The sequence below is a fragment of the Ranitomeya variabilis genome, chromosome 6 (genome assembly GCF_051348905.1).
Source record: "Ranitomeya variabilis isolate aRanVar5 chromosome 6, aRanVar5.hap1, whole genome shotgun sequence".
Lineage (NCBI taxonomy): Eukaryota > Metazoa > Chordata > Amphibia > Anura > Dendrobatidae > Ranitomeya > Ranitomeya variabilis.
The window spans coordinates 99,814,012-99,839,359 of NC_135237.1; the positions used below are offsets into that span (position 1 = coordinate 99,814,012).

At 42.8% G+C, this 25,348-nt stretch overlaps 1 protein-coding gene across 2 annotated transcripts in view; it reads right to left on the reverse strand.

Annotated features, from left to right (window-relative positions):
- ANKRD28 (ankyrin repeat domain 28) overlaps positions 1 to 25,348 on the reverse strand; it is a 187,335-nt gene that overhangs the window by 45,523 nt on the left and 116,464 nt on the right. For both annotated transcript variants that reach the window (XM_077268856.1, XM_077268855.1), the window contains exons 4-6: positions 17,322 to 17,392; positions 13,029 to 13,229; positions 2,623 to 2,710 (exon numbers count right to left, since the gene is read on the reverse strand). In XM_077268856.1, the coding sequence (XP_077124971.1) occupies positions 2,623 to 2,710; positions 13,029 to 13,229; positions 17,322 to 17,392 (360 nt within the window). The remainder of the gene's footprint in view (positions 1 to 2,622; positions 2,711 to 13,028; positions 13,230 to 17,321; positions 17,393 to 25,348) is intronic.

Sequence of the window (25,348 nt, forward strand, 5' to 3'; positions counted from 1 at the left end):
GCAGTTTAACAACTTAGGCTACTTTCACACTAGCGTTAACTGCAATCTGCCACAATGCGTCGTTTTGCCGAAAAAACGCATCCTGTAAAAGTGCTTGCAGGATGCGTTTTTTCCCCATAGACTAACATTAAGCGACGTACTGTGACGGATTGACACACGTCGCAACCGTCGTGCGACGGTTGCACCGTGTTGTGGCGGACCGTCGGGACCAAAAAACGCTACATGTAATGTTTTTTTGCCGCCGACGGTCCGCTTTTTCCGACCGCACATGCGCGGCCGGAACTCCGCCCCCACCTCCCCGCACCTCACAATGGGGCAGCGGATGCGCTGGAAAAATGCATCCGCTGCCCCCGTTGTGCGGCGGAGACAACGCTAGAGTCGGGAACCTCGGCCCGACGCTAGTGTGAAAGTAGCCTTAGATAGCAAATTTATCAGATGAGATTGCAGGGTCCTGACGGGTAACCATAGCAGCCGGGACTTGCTGGAGGCCCCCCATAATTGCCATCTTAGCTCTCCTGTAAAGCTCAGCCACAGGCTGGACTTCATAGGAAAACCACAATCTCAATATATACTCTAGTACAGCAGAACATAGTATAAGTAATCAGACAGAACCCTGCAGGTTTAGGGGTCTAAAAAATAAAGTAAACATTTAAAAAAAATGTTTTCCTGACCCTATACATGTAAAAATACTGACTGCGCTCCTGCTTGGTACACTACCCTTGATTGATGGAGTCAGGTGAGGGAGCTCACAGGTGGTACTGAGGTTGGCCCACATTTGCCAATTAGAAGGCTCAGTGCGGAGAGCAGTGAATAAAGAGATTTCTAAAAGGATGCCAAGATGCAGAGGCGCAAGGAAAGGGTTGTTAGGATCCTAATTAGGAAGGACATAATGTGCCGGCAGCAGTTTAATAACTGGAAAACTTATCATGCTTCAGGCTAGGGCTACCTGCAACACGTGAGCTAGGCTAGGGCTACCTGCAACAGGTGAGCTAGGCTAGGGCTACCTGCAACAGGTGAGCTAGGCTAGGGCTACCTGCAACAGGTGAGCTAGGCTAGGGCTACCTGCAACAGGTGAGCTAGGCTAGGGCTACCTGCAACAGGTGAGCTAGGCTAGGGCTACCTGCAACAGGTGAGCTAGGCTAGGGCTACCTGCAACACGTGAGCTAGGCTAGGGCTACCTGCAACACGTGAGCTAGGCTAGGGCTACCTGCAACACGTGAGCTAGGCTAGGGCTACCTGCAACACGTGAGCTAGGCTAGGGCTACCTGCAACACGTGAGCTAGGCTAGGGCTAACTGCAACACGTGAGCTAGGCTAGGGCTAACTGCAACACGTGAGCTAGGCTAGGGCTACCTGCAACACGTGAGCTAGGCTAGGGCTACCTGCAGCACGTGAGCTAGGCTAGGGCTACCTGCAACACGTGAGCTAGGCTAGGGCTACCTGCAACACGTGAGCTAGGCTAGGGCTACCTGCAACACGTGAGCTAGGCTAGGGCTACCTGCAACACGTGAGCTAGGCTAGGGCTACCTGCAACACGTGAGCTAGGCTAGGGCTACCTGCAACACGTGAGCTAGGCTAGGGCTAACTGCAACACGTGAGCTAGGCTAGGGCTAACTGCAACACGTGAGCTAGGCTAGGGCTAACTGCAACACGTGAGCTAGGCTAGGGCTACCTGCAACACGTGAGCTAGGCTAGGGCTACCTGCAACAGGTGAGCTAGGCTAGGGCTACCTGCAACACGTGAGCTAGGCTAGGGCTACCTGCAACACGTGAGCTAGGCTAGGGCTACCTGCAACACGTGAGCTAGGCTAGGGCTAACTGCAACACGTGAGCTAGGCTAGGGCTAACTGCAACACGTGAGCTAGGCTAGGGCTACCTGCAACACGTGAGCTAGGCTAGGGCTACCTGCAACAGGTGAGCTAGGCTAGGGCTACCTGCAACAGGTAAGCTAGGCTAGGGCTACCTGCAACAGGTGAGCTAGGCTAGGGCTACCTGCAACACGTGAGCTAGGCTAGGGCTACCTGCAACACGTGAGCTAGGCTAGGGCTACCTGCAACACGTGAGCTAGGCTAGGGCTACCTGCAACACGTGAGCTAGGCTAGGGCTAACTGCAACACGTGAGCTAGGCTAGGGCTAACTGCAACACGTGAGCTAGGCTAGGGCTACCTGCAACACGTGAGCTAGGCTAGGGCTACCTGCAACACGTGAGCTAGGCTAGGGCTACCTGCAACACGTGAGCTAGGCTAGGGCTACCTGCAACACGTGAGCTAGGCTAGGGCTACCTGCAACACGTGAGCTAGGCTAGGGCTACCTGCAACACGTGAGCTAGGCTAGGGCTACCTGCAACACGTGAGCTAGGCTAGGGCTAACTGCAACACGTGAGCTAGGCTAGGGCTAACTGCAACACGTGAGCTAGGCTAGGGCTACCTGCAACAGGTGAGCTAGGTTAGGACTACCTGGCGATATGTGACACAAAGCAACACTAGACGTAATGATCTCCTATAATGTTGCGTTGCAACCTGCGATATACTGCGACAGAGTGGCGTACATTTCCAAAAGTGTTGGATTTTCGGCTGTTTGTCAAGTGTGATCAGATTTAATTACCCAGCAGATAATAAACATACCCATATAGGCCGCCCAATGTATGGCCCGCCTGTCTTTCTTGTCAAATGCGTTAATATTGGCACCTCGTGATAAAAGTAAACTGACCATCTGCAACACAGAAAGGCTGATCAGGACGAGAAAAACATTATGAAAAGCTGACACATTGTTTAGTAATTTGTTAACTAAAGCAAATGATCTCAGTGAAGTGAATGTCTGCAGAATAAGTGCCCAGTGCATCAGAAAAAAATGGGTAACACTAGTAGTGATAAGATTAATTTAATAAACAAAATAATCATAATATATGGACATGTCCAGACAAAGCTATGAAACCTAGAAATAAGAGGCATGACCTGAAGATTATCAAAGGCAATAATAAGTTTATCTAATATATAAAGCTGAATGTGTGTGTGTGTGTATGTATGTATGTATGTATGTATGTATGTCCGGGATTGGCATCTGAACCGTAGCAGCTACAGCCACAAAATTTTGCACAGTCACACGTCTGGACCCCGAGAGCGTCATAGGCTATGTTGTGAGGTGAAATTTTAACCCCGCGCTTTCCAATTCACCAAACAATTTTGCCCCTATCTACATAATGGGGAAAAAGTGAAAGGAAAAGTGTTGGAGGCGTCGCAGCTACAGGCACAAAATTTTGCACAGTCACACGTCTGGACCCTGAGAGCGTCAAAGCTATATTGTGAGGTGAAATTTTAACCCCGCGCTTTCCAAGTCACCAAACAATTTTGCCCCTATCTACATAATGGGGAAAAAATGAAAGGAAAAGTGTTGGAGGCAAATTAACAGCTGCCAGATGTGAACAAGGGGGACTTAAAGAATGACAGCGATGGCACCAAAGAGTATATACTGTACAGTTGCTAAGGTGGGGCCCCAACATGGGATAATCACACCACCACGGGGATATGAACACACACACAAAATGCGCCACACACTACCACGTGCTCGAACACATATACCACCCTCAGTGCACATTTCACCACACATACACCAACCTCGCCACATAAAAGTAGAAACACAAAAGTCGCCGCTCAAAACTCGCCACGCGCAAAACTCTCCACATGCAAAACTCGCCACACGTGCAAAACTCGCCACACGCAAAACTTGCACACGCAGAAAAATTGCCACACGCAGAAAAATTGCCACATGCACAAAAGTTGCAACACATGCAAAAGTTGCCTCACACAAAACTTGCACATACTCAAAAGGCACCACACATAAAACTCGCCACGCGCAAAACTCGCCATGCGCAAAACTTGCTGCACACAACTTGCTACACTAACCTGTCACATGCAACTCGACACACAAAAAGTTGCTACACGCATGTCGCCACACAAAACTCATCTCACAAAAGTCCCTACATGCATGTCGCCACACGCAACTCAACACACACAACTTGACACACGAAACTCGCCCTAAAACACACACAAGTCTGGTATCCTTCAAAAATAAAAATCTGATTAATAAGCAGACAAACTACAAGAGCAACAAATGTACCATATAGGAATCCGGCAGCTGTCAGTCACATGACCAGTCTATTATGTGTATGTGTGAGCTAATATATACTGCCAGGGGGTGGGCTTACTGTTGGCTGGGGATTTATCAGGCTGCCATTTTAGCTTACAAATACTGAGGTAAAAATACTGACCAAATAACGTGTGAACGAGGGCTAATACAGGAGGAGATGGCATACAGCTATATACTATATACAGGAGATGACACACAGGTATATACTATTTACAGGGGAGATGACACACAGGTATATACTATATACAGGAGGAGATGACACACAGATATATACTATATACAGGAGAGATGACACACAGGTATATACTATATAGAGGAGGAGATGACATACAGGTACATACTACATACAGGAGGAGATGACATACAGGTATATACTATATACAGGAGGAGATGACACACAGGTATATACTATATACAGGAGCAGATTACCTACAGGTATATAGTATATACAGGAGGAGATGACACAGGTATATGCTATGTATAGGAGGAGATGACATACAGGTATATACTATATACAGGAGATGACACACAGATATATACTATATATAGGTGAGATGACACACAGGTATATACTATATACAGGAGATTACATACAGGTATATCTAATATATAAAGCTGAATGTGTGTATGTATGTATGTGTGTATGTCCGGGATTGGCATCTGTACCGTCGCAGCTACAGCCACAAAATTTTGCACAGTCACACGTCTGGACCCCGAGAGCGTCATAGGCTATGTTGTGAGGTGAAATTTTAACCCCGCGCGTTCCAATTCACCAAACAATTTTGCTCCTATCTACATAATGGGGAAAAAGTGAAGGGAAAAGTGTTGGAGGAAAATTGACAGCTGCCAGATGTGAACAATGAGGACTTAAAGAATGAGAGCGATGGCGACAAAGAGTATATACCGTACAGTTGCTAAGGTGGGGCCCCGACATGGGATACTCACCACACACGGGGATATGAACACAAACACAAAATGCGCCACACACTACCACGTGCTTGAACACATATACCACCCTCAGCACACATTTCACCACACACACACACCAACCTCGCCACATAAAAGTCGAAACACAAAAGTCACCACTCAAAACTCGCTACATGCAAAACTCGCCATATGCAAAACTAGGCTCACGCAAAACTCGCCACACGTGCAAAACTCACCTCATGGAAAACTCACCTCATGCAAAACTTGCACACACAGAAAAATTGCCACATGTACAAAAGTTGCACCACATGCAAAAGTTGCCTCACACAAAACTTGCACATACTCAAAATGCACCACACATAAAACTCGCCACGCGCAAAACTCGCCATGCACAAATCTTGCTGCACACAACTTGCTACACTAACCTGTCACATGCAACTCAACACACAAAATGTTGCTACACGCATGTCGCCACACAAAACTCATCTCACAAAAGTCGCTACATGCATGTCGCCACACGCAACTCAACACACACAACTTGACACATAAAACTCGCCCTAAAACACACACAAGTCTGGTATTGTCCTTCAAAAATAAAAATCTGATTAATAAGCAAACTACAAGAGCAACAAATGTACCATATAGGAAATACGGCAGCTGTCAGTCACATGACCTGTCTATTATGTGTATGTGTGAGCTAATATATACTGCCAGGGGGGAGGGCTTCCTGTTGGCTGGGGATTTATCAGGCTGCCAATAGCAACCAATCACAGCTCAGCTTCTATTTTGCTACAGTTAATTAACCTGAGCTCTGATTGGTTAATATAGGCAACAAAGACATTCTCAGTATAACAAAGCTAATATATGTTGTGAAATGCTTCTATTTGCTTAGTTTTTGCCTTTTAATAATTACATTTCTATCTATTTGTTTTGTGGTTTTTGTGTGCAGAATAAATTTTTGTTAACACATTCTATTTTGCTAACAGCAGTCATTAACCCGGGCGAAGCCGGGTAGTACAGCTAGTCTAATATATAAAGCTGAATGTGTGTATGTATGTATGTGTGTATGTCCGGGATTGGCATCTGAACCGTCGCAGCTACAGCCACAAAATTTTGCACAGTCACACGTCTGGACCCCGAGAGCGTCATAGGCTATGTTGTGAGGTGAAATTTTAACCCCGCGCTTTCCAATTCACCAAACAATTTTGCCCCTATCTACATAATGGGGAAAAAGTGAAAGGAAAAGTGTTGGAGGCGTCGCAGCTACAGGCACAAAATTTTGCACAGTCACACGTCTGGACCCTGAAAGCGTCACAGCTATGTTGTGAGGTGAAATTTTAACCCCGCACTTTCCAATTCACCAAACAATTTTGCCCCTATCTATATAATGGGGGAAAAAATGAAAGGAAAAGTGTTGGAGGCAAATTAACAGCTGCCAGATGTGAACAAGGGGAACTTAAAGAATGAGAGCGATGGCGTCAAAGAGTATATACTGTACAGTTGCTAAGGTGGGGCCCCGACATGGGATAATCACCACACCACCACGGGGATATGAACACACACACAAAATGCGCCACACACTACCACGTGCTCGAACACATATACCACCCTCAGCGCACATTTCACCACACATACACCAACCTCGCCACATAAAAGTAGAAACACAAAAGTCGCCGCTCAAAACTCGCAACGCGCAAAACTCTCCACATGCAAAACTCGCCACACGTGCAAAACTCACCTCATGGAAAACTCGCCACACGCAAAACGTGCACACGCGGAAAAATTGCCACATGCACAAAAGTTGCAACACATGCAAAAGTTGCCTCACACAAAACTTGCACATACTCAAAAGGCACCACACATAAAACTCGCCATGCACAAAACTCGCCATGCGCAAAACTTGCTGCGCACAACTTGCTACACTAACCTGTCACATGCAACTCGACACACAAAAAGTTGCTACACGCATGTCGCCACACAAAACTCATCTCACAAAAGTCGCTACATGCATGTCGCCACACGCAACTCAACACACACAACTTGACACACGAAACTCGCCCTAAAACACACACAAGTCTAGTATTATCCTTCAAAAATAAAAATCTGATTAATAAGCTGACAAACTACAAGAGCAACAAATGTACCATATAGGAATCCGGCGGCTGTCAGTCACATGACCAGTCTATTATGTGTATGTGTGAGCTAATATATACTGCCAGGGGGTGGGCTTACTGTTGGCTGGGGATTTATCAGGCTGCCATTTTAGCTTACAAATACTGAGGTAAAAATACTGACCAAATAACGTGTGAACGAGGGCTAATACAGGAGGAGATGACATACAGATATATACTATATACAGGAGGAGATGACACACAGGTATACTATTTACAGGGGAGATGACACACAGGTATATACTATATACAGGAGGAGATGACACAGATATATACTATATACAGGAGAGATGACACACAGGTATATACTATATAGAGGAGGAGATGACATACAGGTACATACTACATACAGGAGGAGATGACATACAGGTATATACTATATACAGGAGATGACACACAGGTATATACTATATACAGGAGCAGATTACCTACAGGTATATAGTATATACAGGAGGAGATGACATACAGGTATATGCTATGTATAGGAGGAGATGACATACAGGTATATATTATATACAGGAGGAGATGACACACAGATATATACTATATATAGGTGAGATGACACACAGGTATATACTATATACAGGAGATTACATACAGGTATATCTAATATATAAAGCTGAATGTGTGTATGTATGTATGTGTGTATGTCCGGGATTGGCATCTGCACCGTCGCAGCTACAGCCACAAAATTTTGCACAGTCACACGTCTGGACCCCAAGAGCGTCATAGGCTATGTTGTGAGGTGAAATTTTAATCCCGCGCGTTCCAATTCACCAAACAATTTTGCCCCTATCTACATAATGGGGAAAAAGTGAAAGGAAAAGTGTTGGAGGCGTCGCAGCTACAGGCACAAAATTTTGCACAGTCACACGTCTGGACCCCGAGAGCGTCAAAGCTATGTTGTGAGGTGAAATTTTAACCCCGCGCTTTCCAATTCACCAAACAATTTTGCCCCTATCTACATAATGGGGAAAAAATGAAAGGAAAAGTGTTGGAGGCAAATTAACAGCTGCCAGATGTGAACAAGGGGGACTTAAAGAATGAGAGCGATGGCGCCAAAGAGTATATACTGTACAGTTGCTAAGGTGGGGCTCCAACATGGGATAATCACCACTGGGATATGAACACACACACAAAATGCGCCACACACTACCACGTGCTCGAACACATATACCACCCTCAGCGCACATTTCACCACACATACACCAACCTCGCCACATAAAAGTAGAAACACAAAAGTCGCCGCTCAAAACTCGCAACGCGCAAAACTCTCCACATGCAAAACTCGCCACACGTGCAAAACTCACCTCATGGAAAACTCGCCACACGCAAAACTTGCACACGCGGAAAAATTGCCACATGCACAAAAGTTGCAACACATGCAAAAGTTGCCTCACACAAAACTTGCACATACTCAAAAGGCACCACACATAAAACTCGCCACGCGCAAAACTCGCCACGCGCAAAACTCGCCATGCGCAAAACTTGCTGCACACAACTTGCTACACTAACCTGTCACATGCAACTCGACACACAAAAAGTTGCTACACGCATGTCGCCACACAAAACTCATCTCACAAAAGTCGCTACATGCATGTCGCCACACGCAACTCAACACACAGAACTTGACACACGAAACTCGCCCTAAAACACACACAAGTCTGGTATTATCCTTCAAAAATAAAAATCTGATTAATAAGCTGACAAACTACAAGAGCAACAAATGTACCATATAGGAATCCGGCAGCTGTCAGTCACATGACCTTTCTATTATGTGTATGTGTGAGCTAATATATACTGCCAGGGGGTGGGCTTACTGTTGGCTGGGGATTTATCAGGCTGCCATTTTAGCTTACAAATACTGAGGTAAAAATACTGACCAAATAACGTGTGAACGAGGGCTAATACAGGAGATGACATACAGATATATACTATATACAGGAGGAGATGACACACAGGTATATACTATTTACAGGGTAGATGACACACAGGTATATACTATATACAGGAGGAGATGACACAGATATATACTATATACAGGAGAGATGACACACAGGTATATACTATATAGAGGAGGAGATGACATACAGGTACATACTACATACAGGAGATGACATACAGGTATATACTATATACAGGAGATGACACAGGTATATACTATATACAGGAGCAGATTACCTACAGGTATATAGTATATACAGGAGGAGATGACATACAGGTATATGCTATGTATAGGAGGAGATGACATACAGGTATATATTATATACAGGAGGAGATGACATACAGGTACATACTACATACAGGAGGAGATGACATACAGGTATATACTATATACAGGAGATGACACACAGGTATATACTATATACAGGAGCAGATTACCTACAGGTATATAGTATATACAGGAGATGACATACAGGTATATACTATATACAGGAGATGACACACAGGTATATACTATATACAGGAGCAGATTACCTACAGGTATATAGTATATACAGGAGGAGATGACATACAGGTATATGCTATGTATAGGAGGAGATGACATACAGGTATATATTATATACAGGAGGAGATGACATACAGGTACATACTACATACAGGAGGAGATGACATACAGGTATATACTATATACAGGAGATGACACACAGGTATATACTATATACAGGAGCAGATTACCTACAGGTATATAGTATATACAGGAAAAGATGACATACAGGTATATGCTATGTATAGGAGGAGATGACATACAGGTATATATTATATACAGGAGGAGATGACACACAGATATATACTATATATAGGTGAGATGACACACAGGTATATACTATATACAGGAGATTACATACAGGTATATCTAATATATAAAGCTGAATGTGTGTATGTATGTATGTGTGTATGTCCGGGTTTGGCATCTGCACCGTCGCAGCTACAGCCACAAAATTTTGCACAGTCACACATCTGGACCCCGAGAGCGTCATAGGCTATGTTGTGAGGTGAAATTTTAATCCCGCGCGTTCCAATTCACCAAACAATTTTGCCCCTGTCTACATAATGGGGAAAAAGTGAAGGGAAAAGTGTTGGAGGAAAATTGACAGCTGCCAGATGTGAACAATGAGGACTTAAAGAATGAGAGCGATGGCGCCAAAGAGTATATACCGTACAGTTGCTAAGGTGGGGCCCCGACATGGGATACTCACCACACACGGGGATATGAACACAAACACAAAATGCGCCACACACTACCACGTGCTTGAACACATATACGACCCTCAGCACACTTTTCACCACACACACACCAACCTCAACACATAAAAGTCGAAACACAAAAGTCACCACTCAAAACTCGCAACGCGCAAAACTCGCTACATCGCTACATGCAAAACTCGCCATATGCAAAACTAGGCTCACGCAAAACTCGCCACACGTGCAAAACTCACCTCATGGAAAACTCACCTTATGCAAAACTTGCACACAGAAAAATTGCCACATGTACAAAAGTTGCACCACATGCAAAAGTTGCCTCTCACAAAACTTGTACATACTCAAAACGCACCACACATAAAACTCGCCACGCGCAAAACTCGCCATGCACAAATCTTGCTGCGCACAACTTGCTACACTAACCTGTCACATGCAACTCGACACACAAAATGTTGCTACACGCATGTCGCCACACAAAACTCAACACACACAACTTGACACATGAAACTCGCCCTAAAACACACACAAGTCTGGTATTATCCTTCAAAAATAAAAATCTGATTAATAAGCAGACAAACTACAAGAGCAACTAATGTACCATATAGGAATCCGGCAGCTGTCAGTCACATGACCTGTCTATTATGTGTATGTGTGAGCTAATATATACTGCCAGGGGGTGGGCTTCCTGTTGGCTGGGGATTTATCAGGCTGCCAATAGCAACCAATCACAGCTCAGCTTCTATTATGCTACAGTTAATTAACCTGAGCTCTGATTGGTTAATATAGGCAACAAAGACATTCTCAGTATAACAAAGCTAATATATGTTGTGAAATTCTTCTATTAGCTTAGTTTTTGCCTTTTAATAATTACATTTCTATCTATTTGTTTTGTGGTTTTTGTGTGCAGAATAAATTTTTGTTAACACATTCTATTTTTCTAACAGCAGTCATTAACCTGGGCGAAGCCGGGTAGTACAGCTAGTTAAAAATAAATATTTAAAAATTAAGAAAGCAGAAAAACACAACTGTAGGTAAAAAAAAAAACAACAAAAAAAAACCATCCATCCATATCGGGAGAGGAAAAAAGTCAGTATAGTGGGTAAAGAGACCCTACCTCAATAACATTCACTTAATGTAAATACTAAGCATACAAAGATATAATAAAGATGAAAAAAATGTTAATTTCAATTTAAGTTACTATGCCACAAATCTCAAAAAACATATGCAAAAATGCCACATACGTAAGCAAATATCAAAAGGGTATAAAAAAGTGTCGGACTACTGCACAAGAAAATTAGTACATACGTGTAAGTGCCAGGTGAAACTAGAAGATGACATTATGTTCATGTCAGAGGAAAAAGGCAGCAGTATAATATCGATCCACAAAGTGCAATACAGTAAACACACCCAGAAGTGGTACATATATACATCTTAATAAATCTTGTATTACAGAATACGCGTGTTGTTGCAATAGTATTGACTAGTGATAAGTGAATATGGTCGGATAACGTCTTATCCGAGCACGCTCCGGTGTTATCCGAGCATCTGGGAGTGCTGGTATATTATGTTCTAGTCCCTGCGGCTGCATGATTTGCAGCAGTTAGTCAGCCTGAACACATGTGGCGATTGCCTGCTTGTTGGGGAATCCTTACGTGCTCAGGCTGTTTAACAGCCACAAATCATGCAGCCGCACGGACTCGAATATAATATACGAGCATGCTCAGCGGTTGTATAACACTGGCGCATGCTTGGATAACATTCACTCGTCACTGGTACTGACCTCACACCACAGTCACAGTCCCGACGCGCGTTTCGTCGGTGCCTTTCACAAGGTGATCTCCCGCTACAGAAACCCGATAACCAGCTATTACTCTGTAGCAAAACAGCGGACAGAGTTTGGCTTAACTGGTAGAGGGAGACCCTAGTGTTAAATTTTCTGTTAACGTTGTCTATACTCTCCAAAAGGTAAATGGAAAGTACTGGTCTCCACAACTTTATCAGGGGTTCCTTTAAACATGTTTGCACATTTCAAAAACAAAACCAAATCTCTACCTAAACCTGTTTACACATTAGTAGTCATACCGAAAAGACTGAGGCTAATTTGAATAATATGTGCAAAATATCACAAACTTTAGAAATGCAAGCGGCTATGACAAATTAAGAGCAAGTCTCTAAATGCGAGTTACTTCTAGAATTTCATAGGAAATATAGGCTTAAAATATCTTTAGCGACGCACGCCGGGCAGGATGCAGACCTTGGAAAGAAGGCACAAAAGCAGGATTCTTGAATTCAATTCAGTACCATGGGGAACTTGCCACTTATTGCAAACCTAGATGACAAGGCGGGGGGGAACTCAATAGACGGAGTACATTCAAGCAGCGCTTCTAAAATTGGACAGCAGATGTCTCTAAAGAACATTGCTGTGCCGGAATATGATTGCAGCGCTGAGGTATCGGCCTCCCAGCAGCCTGACAAAATAATTGCTTAAAGCCCAAGTCGTACGGCTAAAGCATCAGCACTGAGCACAGCATACAAGGTGACACTTGTGCAAAGGACAAAAGACAGAAGCTTCGGTACCATACCTCCACATGACCGCTGAAGGCTGCATGGTGTAATGCTGTTCTTCCTGCCCTGTCCGACACATTGACATTGCTAAGGAGAGGCACCAGTGCTTCCGCACACGACACAGCCTTGTTCGCGGCGGCTATGTGTAGAGGGGTCTGCCAATTCTTGTCGCGAGCGTTGACATCAGCTGAATGTTTTAGCAGCACCTTAACGGCATCCTGGGGAGAAAAAAAAAATAGGATGATTTGCATGATTACCCAGTGAGCCACGCAACCTGGTAAAGACCAGAAGAATACGCACTAAATAAAAAGGTCCATATAGTGGGAAACACATCGCGGATTTTAAAAAACAACGAATACTCAGGTTAGAAGCAGGAATAAAATCAGAGCATAAACGGCCACTTTTCATATGGCGACAGATTTTCGTTAAAGGTTTAGTGCAGTACTTTATAGGATAGATCACCAATATGAGATCAGTGGGGGTGCGATCCACAACTATTCATTTAAATATAGGCAGATCTTGGTTGCGGCCACTATACAGCTGATGGGTCTGTGTAGCTCCGCAACTGGTCACGCCCAGCCTCAGCTGGCATTGCGAACAGCTGATCAGTGAGGGTGCCTGATACCTATCCATAGGGTGCTGTCAGACGGCCTCATAAATCGGACCAAGACTGGAATGCAGTGCACGGACTGGCCAGCGGCTCACTGCATGAACTGCATTCCGATCTCGATCCGGCTTGGATGGTCGTCTGACTGCCTCTTATCAATAAATTATTAATATAAAGTACTGAACAACCTATTAAATCATGTTCATATATGCTCAAAGTTAGGATTTTTTTTTTTTTTAATTGCTAAACGAGTAAGAAGCTAACAATCCCCTGTGCCTCAGGCCTCATGTTGGCTTCCAGACATGAAGATTTATAGCATTTGAATAGCAGACATTTCTAGTCACCTAAGTTCTTGAAATGACGTGCATGCAGACAGAAGTGACATGTATGAATTCGGCACATCTTGAACTTTTATTTCTAGGTGGTGGTGTAATTTTCAGGCTCTGCTAGGGTCAGTGTGAAGAATGTTGGAAATATAATTTCATGTCCATCATTTTTATCCTATTTGGCATGGGATTATAAACTCCCCTTTCTTTCTGCAGCAGGGACAGGAAACTTGGTTCAACAGGTTGTGCAGCATTCTCAAAGCCTCAAGGAGAAAGATGGCCCCTAGCTCAGCTAGTGGTGAAGCTTTAAAAGGCTGTGAGTGAAAGATATCACACCTTTTGCCAGTTAAGCTCAGGACAAAAGCTTGCTTGCAATATAGAGTCATGCTGAATCAAAGCTATCAAAGAAAGCTTCTAGAACATTTTAGAAACATTCTTCCATAAGCAGTTATGGAGATAATATATGTCCTAGCCATACATATTGTATATTTCTGAGATCCCCAGAACAGGGAGAACGCCTTCCAGGGTATCAATCCATTCTAGCACCCCAGGGTGGGGCGATATGCATAATGGCTAGTAGGAGCCATGTAGCAAAGACATGTTTAGTCTCAAAATGTAGCAGGGGCCAGGCCAGATCTAATGGCACTAAAACCGCCTCCCTAGGACCGTCCATTAAAGGAGTTAGGATCCATCTTAGGTTTGGAGTTGTTAGCCATTAGAGTTAAGGGGAGAGGATTAGTTTCAGCCCAAGGGAGCAAGAGGGAAGTGACGCTAATGGGTCAAATGCTCGAATAAAGCATGGTCTATTGCTTTTCTCTAAGGAGGTTGCGACTACATATCCTGTGGGGAGAAGTCAAGGAACAGAGGAGACCACCAGTGTCCCATGTGGTAGCCCGTCCCCCACAAGCCAGGCCTTTCATCTAATTGGTAACTGACTTATCTTCTACATACCTTGCACTACCCACTATTTGCACATCTGACCATTGTATATGCATAACCATTGTGTATTTTAGCTTTTTGTCTGGTGTGCCCTTAAGGCAATTAAATACATAATTTAAACCTTGGGTTGTTCTTTTATCTTGAGCCACAAATCCACATTTAGCTAAACTTTCCATGCAACTGGGGCTGGTTTCTGGCCCAATATAATCCCATTAATGGGCCAGGCTTATATCTAAGGGTACCGTCACACAGTGCCATTTTCATCGCTACGACGGCACGATTCGTGACGTTACAGCGTCGTATAAGTATCGCTCCAGCGTCGTATACTGCGGTCACACGTTGCAATACACGGCGCTGGAGCGATAATTTCATGACGTATTTGCGATGTAGAAGCCGTTGGTTACTGTGCGCACATCGTATACAACCTGTGTCACACGCTGCGATCATGCCGCCACAGCGGGACACTAGACGACGAAAGAAAGTTTCAAACGATCTGCTACGACGTACGATTCTCAGCGGGGATCCGGATCGCAGTAGCGTGTCAGACACAGCGATATCGTAAATGCATCGCTGGAACGTCACGAATCGTGCCGTTGTAGCGATCAAAATTGCACTGTGTGACGGTACCCTAACAAGGGACTGGTGGCAGTCCTAGCGGGTTGGCAGCACTATGTTTAACTGGTGCTAGTGAAGGGGTCTCAGCCTGTTAGGGTTGTGACTGTGGTGCCATGTCAGCGGCTGAATGGGCCAACCTGCCTCACTCCCAGTGCCTCCAAGGGCCAATATGGACAGGGGGTGCCTGTGTAAAACTGTGCCAAGCTGACCTTGTGTATCCACAGGGGGTGTGGAACGTCACATGATGCAAATGAAAAGAGTACTATGTGAGCCCCCAGACGCAATAGTGACGTAAGGCGTGGCGGAGAGGTGTGGGGGTTTTTTCACATGTGATGGCAGCGGTGGGATTCACCGGCGCCATCCTTCAGTCAGAATGAAATTATGTTCACACACTGCATTTTTGCAGCAAATTTTAAGCTGCGTTTTACAGCATCAGCAAAAGCTATGAGATTTCAGAAATCTCATGCATATCAATTGGGTTTTTGTTCTTGACTGAATTGGAAAACTGCTGCGTTTTTGAAAACTGCAGCATGTCACTTCTTTCAGCATTTTTACACCCATAGAAAGCAATGAGCAAGTGCGAAAATGCAGCAAAACAAAGTTGCATCATCATTTTTTGGGCGTGCACTAAACTTTATCAGCATGCAAAAGAGACAATAAAAACGCAGTAACATCTGATTTTTGTCAGCAGCTTCTTTACTGCCAAGAGAGCAGGTTTTGCCTGCGGAAAAGAAGCAGCAAAAACAAAGTGCGAATAGAGACGTACAGACACAAATATGGCTGTATGCATTTTTTTTACAAACGGCTACATTTTGATACAAGACGGCATAAAAGCACCAACTTGTGTTAAGTCTAGGGCTGTATTTTTACACTGATGGTTTCTTGCATATATCGAGAAGAGTGAGAATATGGATTTTCTTTGACTTTTTTAACTTTTTACTTTTTGTCAAAAGTGTGAAAACCATCCAGGCAGAAAAGGAAGCAAAACTATGAATGGGGAAATGGACACTAAAGAACAGAAAATACATCTCATTACAAGTGTTTTGGTCATGTTTGTATTATGTAGGAGTAATTTAAAAAAAAAAATATATCCCTGGTTCGCTGTATGGTGTAACGCAAGTGTTTGGTTCTTTTTGATTATTTGCAAAATCTGCATTTTTTCTCCCCACAATTTCAAGCATTATAAGAGAATTCATAAGAAAGACCTCAATGATTTATTTTGGACTTTTCTAGGTTTGAGAAATGACTCACTGTTACCGTATATATAAAACAGACTCCCCTCGCCACGTGAACCCTTGGGGATCTTGTGACATTAGATCATGTGAGCGCTGCAGATCAGCAACTGCAACACTTGTCTAAACGAATAATGTGACAAGATCGCTGGGGTAAACAGTATGAAGAGTGGCGCCAGTCCTGGTGGTATGCATGGTTTGTTTTTGTTTTATTTTTTTTTCCATTTTACTAGTCACCTTGGGGGACATTAAAAGGGATTGTTCTATACATACACACATACACATATATGCACTTGAGAATATAATATAATACATTATAATATAATATACCGTAATAAATATAAATATATATTAGAATGTAATATATGATAGATTGTGTGAGCCCCATTGGGGACAGTGATGATAATGGATGTAAAGAGCTGCGGAATAAGATCGCGCCATATAAGCAAAGCATAATAAATATATACATGAGTATCTATATAAATATGGATACATATACATATACATACATATATTATACATAGACAGTACACACACACCTGGAGATGTGAGGAGTTTTGTATGCAATGTTTGGCATCTCTTCACACTTACCTCACTACAGGGGGCAACAGCTCTATGCAGAGGCGTTAACCATTTGCTGTCTTTGGCATTTACTCTCGCTCCTGTAAAACAGTAGCACAAGTAATACTTATTAACAATTACTTGAAACATTACAGAATTGCATCAGATTGTTAGAAAAAGCTGCAAAAGGCATAAAGCAAACTATTGCAATTTCAAGCACCGTATTTTCCTCTTTATTTGCACATAAAGTGACCATTTTAGCAATAACTGGATTACTGTATCTCTGCTCAGACATCACTCATTTAAAGAAGAAAAGCAAAAGCAGCATCTAAAATGTCAGATACTGTTTAGACAAAAATCTGACCTTGACCCGCAATGCACATGGATTCAAAGTGATACAGGCAAGCCCAAATAATCACATATCTACATTAAAAAGGGGTGCTGTCTATCCTCAAAGAAGCGTACCGGATGGCTTAGGCTATGTGCACACGTTGCAGATTTGCCGCTGGAATTTTTTGTGCGGATTCTGCATCTCTTGGAGGGACACGCAGGTTGGGATTTGATGCGTTTTTTTATGTGGATTTTATGCTTTTTTATGTGGCTTTTGTGCGGATTTCATGCGGTTTTACCCCTGCGGATTTCTATAATGGAATGGGTACAAAAACGCTGCAGATCCACACAAATAAATGACATGCTCCTTCTTTAGATCCGCAGCGTTTTATGTGTGGAATTTTCCACACCATTAGCACAGCAATTTTTTTTTCCATTGATTTACATTGTACTGTCAATGGAAATCACTTGCGGATCTGCAGCGTTTCTGCGCGGAAAAAAACGCTGCGGATCCGCAGTAAATCCGCAACGTGTGCACATAGCCTTAAATATAACAAAATCGGAAGTATGTCCTTGGACCCAGAGCAGTTCATTCTGGTGGCCTGTGCCGAGACCGTAAGCAATGCTGTCCCATTCGTTAGTCATCTGACTGCTCGGGAACTAATTAGCTTTTTCTACAGTGGTTAGGTGATGGGAACAGAGCGTCATCAAACATGGATCTTTAAAGCACCCTTCCAGGCAGCTGACTGCTGCAGACAATCACAGGCCTAAGCAGTCAGATGATTAAGAAAGGAACATCATTGCTTCTGTCCCCAGAGCAGACCACCACAGCAACTTGCACTGGATCCACACAGGGGTGACAGCAGAGGAGTAGACCCAATTTTGTTATTTTTACGACATCCATGCAGACTGGTAAGTTGTTGCTGAGGCTAGACTACTCCAATAAGTACCAAAATCTGGTTTGTTAAAATTATGGATAATTTGGGCAACAAAAATAAGAAATTGGGTTCCAAACAATAAGGAATTTGTAAAATACAGGAAGTATCAGCAAATAATAGTAATTATAATTAACAAAAGGATTGAATAATTTAAAAAAGCAAAGTTAAAGGATTTAATATTTATGAAAGGTCGCATTCATAGCAGACAGCGAACTGTATAGGAATCTGCTACAGAAAGGTCACGGCGCCAGAGCTAGAGCTGTGCGCCAGAACGGGGTCTCAATGCTCGGCAGCTTTCTGGAATTTCATCTGCATAAAAAGTCACTTGAATAGGAGGCAAATAATGACTCACGGAAGAAACTGTAAGAACATGTAACCACGGCAACAGGCGCTGACATTAAACAGACCAAATTAGAAAAAAAACACAGCGCTAAGGAAAGCAAATCAGGAAGTGTGTGACAAGCTTCCGCCAGGTTACTCAGCATGGTCGAGCCTGGCTCGCCAACACTTCCTTTCTCACCACGAGTATAGGACGTTTTCTTAATGACCAGGAACTTGGTAGAACTAGTTAATGTGGCTATATAAAAGCAGGACATCATTCTTTCCTGGTCTTCTAACACACAACAGAGCAGAGGACACAACTGCACCAGGCTTATACTATGGCGAGATTGCCATCAGACATTCCCTTCTGTGCGATAATACTTATCCAATACATAAGAGTCATGAGACCACGTGCCATCATCATTACAAAGGACAGCATTTCTCTTTCAGTCTCTTAGCCTGAAAAGCGGTAAGATTTTACCCTTCCGGAAAAAAAAACAAAAAAAAAAAAAACAAACAAACACATTTTTGACAGTTTTCAGGGTTTTGTTGTTACAGAGTTCATTATCCATTAAAAATTACCTGGCGACATGATTCCCAGGTCAGTACTATTATGGTCATATCGAGCAGGAATAACTTTTTTTTTTTTTTTTAAAGTGGTCAAAGCAAATTTGGAAATTTTGCTTGAGTTGCCATCTCTTTTAGACTCGTAATGTTTTCCATTTTTGGTAAACGTGGATGCGTTAGGGCTTGATTTTTGTGTGCCCTGAGCTGATGTTTTTATTGACAAGTTTTGGTTTACATACGATATTCTGATTGCATCTTTCCGCATTTTTTGTGGGGCATTGTGGCAGCCAAGAAATCACAATTCTGGTGCCTAAATTTTTCCCTTATCACATTCTTGAGAACACTTTGTTTGGTGATTAAAATGTGGGGAAAGTAAAGTCTATGCCACATGTGCTTCCATCCTGACAGATTAAATGTGGAAGGTGCAAGAAATAGTGTGATGTTTAATGACTAGTGATGAGAACGTGCTTCGATAAGGTGTTATCTGAGCATACTCAGGTGTTAACAGAGTGTCTTCGGCGTGCTCGAAAAATATGTTCGAGTCCCCGTGGCTGCATCATCAACACATGCACGGATTGCCTAACAAATGCATGATTGCATGTGTTGCTGCTGTCAAATAGCAGCGAGACATGCAGCCGCAGGGACTCGAACATATTATTCGAGCACGCCGGAGGCACTCTGTTAGTACCTGAGCATGCTCGGATAACGCCTTATCAGAGCACGTTAGCTTATCACTAATAATGGCGCATCAGTGCAAGTTTTATGGTTTATTTTTGGTGTGGCGGGCTCTATGTAGGAGACAAACAATACAGAATATTTTATTTCAAGTATTTTTTTATTGTGAAGCATCTTTTTCAAGAACTGATTTGGTACTACATAATACTTCTATGATTCCAGGGCTCGTTAATATAGAATACTAGCTGAAGAGACTGGCGTTGCCTGGGTATAGTAAATATCAGTAGGCAAGTTATAGCACCTCACTTCTCTTATATTCCCATCAGGCCTCTCATTTAGCACCTCACTTCTCTCATTTTCCCCCTCACTCCTCTCATTTTCCCCCTCACTCCTCTCATTCCCCCTAACACCTGTCATTTCGACCTCACATCTATCATTTTCTGATCACTCCACTATTTTCACCTCACACCTTTTCATTTTCACCTCACACCTCTCATTTTCACCTCAGTATATACATGTTTGTCATCTCCCTTATAAAGTATACACCTGTATGTCATCTCCTGTATATAGTATATACCTGTATGTCATCTCCCCTGTAAATAGTATATACCTGCTGTATGTCATCTCCTCCTGTATATACTTGTGTCATCTCCTCTTTTATATAGTATATACCTGTATGTCATCTCCTCCTGTATATAGTATATACCTCTATGTCATCTCCTCCTGTATATAGTATATACCTGTATGTCATCTCCTCCTGTATATAGTATATGCCTGTATGTCATCTCCCCTGTAAATAGTATATACCTGCTGTATGTCATCTCCTCCTGTATATACTTGTGTCATCTCCTCTTTTATATAGTATATACCTGTATGTCATCTCCTCCTGTATATAGTATATACCTGTGTCATTTCCTCCTGTATGTAATATATAACTATGTCATCTCCTCCTGTATATAGTATACCTCTATGTCATCTCCTCCTGTATATAGTATTTACCTGTGTGTTATCTGCTCCTATATATAGTATGCACCTGTGTCATCTCCCCAGTACATAGTATCTACCTGTGTCATCTCCTCCTGTATTTAGTATATACCTGTGTGTCATCTCCTCCTGTATATAGTATGTACCTGTGTGTCATCTCCCCTGTATATAGTATTTACCTGTGTGTTATCTGCTCCTATATATAGTATGTACCTGTGTGTCATCTCCCCTGTATATAGTATGTACCTGTATGTCATCTCCTCCTGTATATAGTATGTACCTGTATGTCATCTCCTCCTGTATATAGTAAATATCTGTGTGTCATCTCCTCCTGTATTAGACCTCGTTCACACGTTATGTGGTCAGTATTTTTAACTCAGTATTTGTAAGCTAAATTGGCAGCCTGATAAATCCCCAGCCAACAGGAAACCCTCCCCCCTGGCAGTATATAATAGCTCACACATACACATAATAGAAAGGTCATGTGACTGACAGCTGCCGGATTTCCTATACAGTTATATGAAAAAGTTTGGGCACCCCTATTAATCTTAAGCTTAATGTTTTATAAAAATAGTTGTTTTTTTTTGCAACAGCTATTTCAGTTTCATATATCTAATAACTGTTGGACACAGTAATGTTTCTGCCTTGAAATGAGGTTTATTGTACTAACAGAAAATGTGCAATCTGCAATCAAACAAAATTTGACAGGTGCATAAGTATGGGCACCTCACCAGAAAAGTGACAGTAATATTTGGTAGATCCTCCTTTTGCAAAAATAACAGCCTCTAGTCGCTTCCTGTAGCTTTTAATAAGTTCCTGGATGAAGGTATTTTTGACCATTCCTCTTTACAAAACAATTCCAGTTCAGTTAAGTTTGATGGTCGCCGAGCATGGACAGCCCTCTTCAAATGATCCTACAGATGTTCAATGATATTCAGGTCTGGGGACTGGGATGGCCATTCCAGAACAGTGTAATTGTTCCTCTGCATGAATGCCTGAGTAGATTTGGAGCGGTGTTTTGGATCATTGTCTTGCTGAAAGATCCATCCCCTGCGTAACTTCAACTTTGTCACTGATTCATGAAAATTATTATCAAGAATCTGCTGATACTGAGAGGAATCCATGCGTCCCTCAACTTTAACAAGATTCCCGGCATTGGCCACACAGCCCCAAAGCATGATGGAACCTCCACCAAATTTTACTGTGGGTAGCAAGTGTTTTTCTTGCAATGCTGTGTTATTTTGCCGCCATGCATAACGCCTTTTTGTATGACCAAACAACTCAATCTTGGTTTCATCAGTCCACAGGACCTTCTTCCAAAAAGAAGTTGGCTTCTCCAAATGTGCTTTTGCATACCTCAGCAGACTCGGTTTGTGGCGTGCTTGCAGAAACGGCTTCTTTCGCATCACTCTCCCATACAGCTTCTCCTTGTGCAAAGTGCGTTGTATAGTTGACCGATGCACAGTGACACCATCTGCAGCAAGTTGATGCTGCAGCTCTCCGGAGGTGGTCTGAGGATTGTCCTTGACTGATCTCACCATTCTTCTTCTCTGCCTTTCTGATGTTTTTCTTGGCCTGCCACTTCTGGCCTTAACAAGAACTGTACCTGTGTTCTTCCATTTCCTTACTATGTTCCTCACAGTGGAAATTGACAGGTTAAATCTCTGAGACAGCTTTTTGTATCCTTCCCTTGAACAACTATGTTGAATCTTTGTTTTCAGATCATTTGACAGTTGTTTTGAGGAGCCCATGATGCCACTCTTCAGAGGAGATTCAAACAGGAGAACAACTTGCAAGTGGCCACCTTAAGTAGCTTTTCTCATGATTGCATACACCTGGCTATGAAGTTCAAAGCTCAATGAGGTTACAAAAAAAAAAAAAGTGCTTTAGTATGTCAGTAAAAAGTAGGTAGGAGTATTTAAAACATGAAAAATGATAAGGGTGCCCATACTTATGCACCTGTCAAATTTTGTTTGAATGCAAATTGCACATTTTCTGTTAGTACAATAAACCTCATTTCAAGGCAGAAACATTACTGTGTCCAACAGTTATTAGATATATGAAACTGAAATAGCTGTTGCAAAAAAACCAATTTTTATAAAACATTAAGCTTAAGATTAACAGGGGTGCCCAAACTTTTTCATATAACTGTATGGTACATTTGTGGTACGTTTTGAGTATGCGCAAGTTTTGTGTGAGGCAACTTTCGCATGTGTTGCAACTTTTGTGCATGTGGCAATTTTTCCACGTGTGCAAGTTTTGCGTGTGGCGAGTTTTCCATGAGGTGAGTTTTCCACGTGTGGCGAGTTTTGCGTGAGCCAAGTTTTGCATGTGGCGAATTTTGCACGTGGCGAGCTTTGAGTGGCGACTTTTGTGTTTAGACTTTTATGTGGCGAGGTTGGTGTATGTGTGGTGAAATGTGTGCTGAGGGTGGTATATGTGTTCAAGCACGTGGTAGTGTGTGGCGCATTTTGTGTGTGTTCATATCCCCGTGTGTGGTGAGTATCCCATGTCGGGGCCCCACCTTAGCAACTGTACGGTATATATTCTTTGGTGCCATCGCTCTCACTCTTTAAGTCCCCCTTGTTCACATCTGGCAGCTGTCAATTTGCCTCCAACACTTTTCCTTTCACTTTTTCCCCATTATGTAGATAGGGGCAAAATTGTTTGGTGAATTGGAACGTGCGGGGTAAAATTTCGCCTCACAACATAGCCTATGACGCTCTCGGGGTCCAGACGTGTGACTGTGCAAAATTTTGTGGCTGTAGCTGCGACGGTGCAGATGCCAATCCCGGACATGCACACATACACACACACATTCAGCTTTATATATTAGATTCTCCAACGTCGTTATTAGATCACTCTCCCCTATGGTTACAGGTGGATCCGATGAGGTCTAGGTTCTCTCAGGAGTGGAGGCTTAATCTATCGTCTGAAAATTATTGACTGTAACAATGTGTGCAACTACCGGAACTCTTTTCCACTAATTTGAGGTCGGCACACACAAGCATGGCATGGGATAAAATTAAGGCCTTCCTGAGGGGCCTGATAAGATAAAAAATGTTTTAAGGATACCACACAAAATAGGGGGTAGATCGGGAAAACAGTATGGGGATATTGAATTGCAGCTTATTCAAAATAATAGCCCTGAAAATCTATCACAGTGGAAGAAATCGCAAAAACAGCTGTGGGCATTCCTACTAGACTAGGCCGATAATATATCTATGGTTTTAATCAGCAATTCTATAAGGAGGGAGAGACCATGGGTCGGTTACTTGCAAAGAAGGCTCTAGCCCAAAAGGAAAATGCTTTTTTTATATCAATTGAGGGAGGTAGAGGTTAATATGGTCGTCAGGAGGGATGTAGAGGGTAATATGGCCATCAAGACCCCGGATACACTAAAGGTCTTACATAGTTTCTATTCTAATCTACAGGTGCTTCTCACAAAATTAGAAGAAGATCATCAAAGTTAATTTATAGCAGTTCTTTAATACAAAAAGTGAAACTATGTAAAGTCATTACAAACAGAGTGATCTATTTCAAGTGTTTATTTCTGTTTATGTTGATGATTATGGCTTACAGCCAATGAAAAGCCAAAAGTCATTTCAGTAAATTAGAATTATTAACAAAAAACACCTGCAAAGGCTTCATAAGTGTGTAAAAAGGTCCCTTAGTCTGTTTCAGTAGGCTCAACAATCATGAAAGACTGCTGACTTGACAGATATCCAGAAGGCAGTCACTGACACACTCTACAAGGAGGGTAAGCCAAAAAAGGTCATTCCTAAAGAAGCTGGCTGTTCACAGAGTGCTGTATCCAAGCATATTAATGGAAAGTTGAGTGGAAAGAAAAAGTGTGGTAGAAAAAGGTGCACAAGCAACCAGGATAACTGAAGCCTTGAAAGGATTGTCAAGAAAAGGCCATTGTAAAATTTGGGGGAGATTCACAAGGAGTAGTCTGCTGCTGGAGTCATTGCTTCAAGAGCCACCAAACACACAGATGTATCCAGGACATGGGCTACAAGTGTCGCATTCCTTGTGTCAAGCCACTCATGACCAATAGACAATGCCAGAACCGTCTTACCTGGGCCAAGGAGAAAAAGAAATGGACTGTTGCTCAGTGGCCCAAGGTGTTGTTTTTAGATGAAAAATTTTGGAGATGGAAATGCCATTCTCCAGCAGGACTTGGCACCTGTCCACACTGCCAAAAGTACCAATACCTGGTGTAAAAACAACAGTATCACT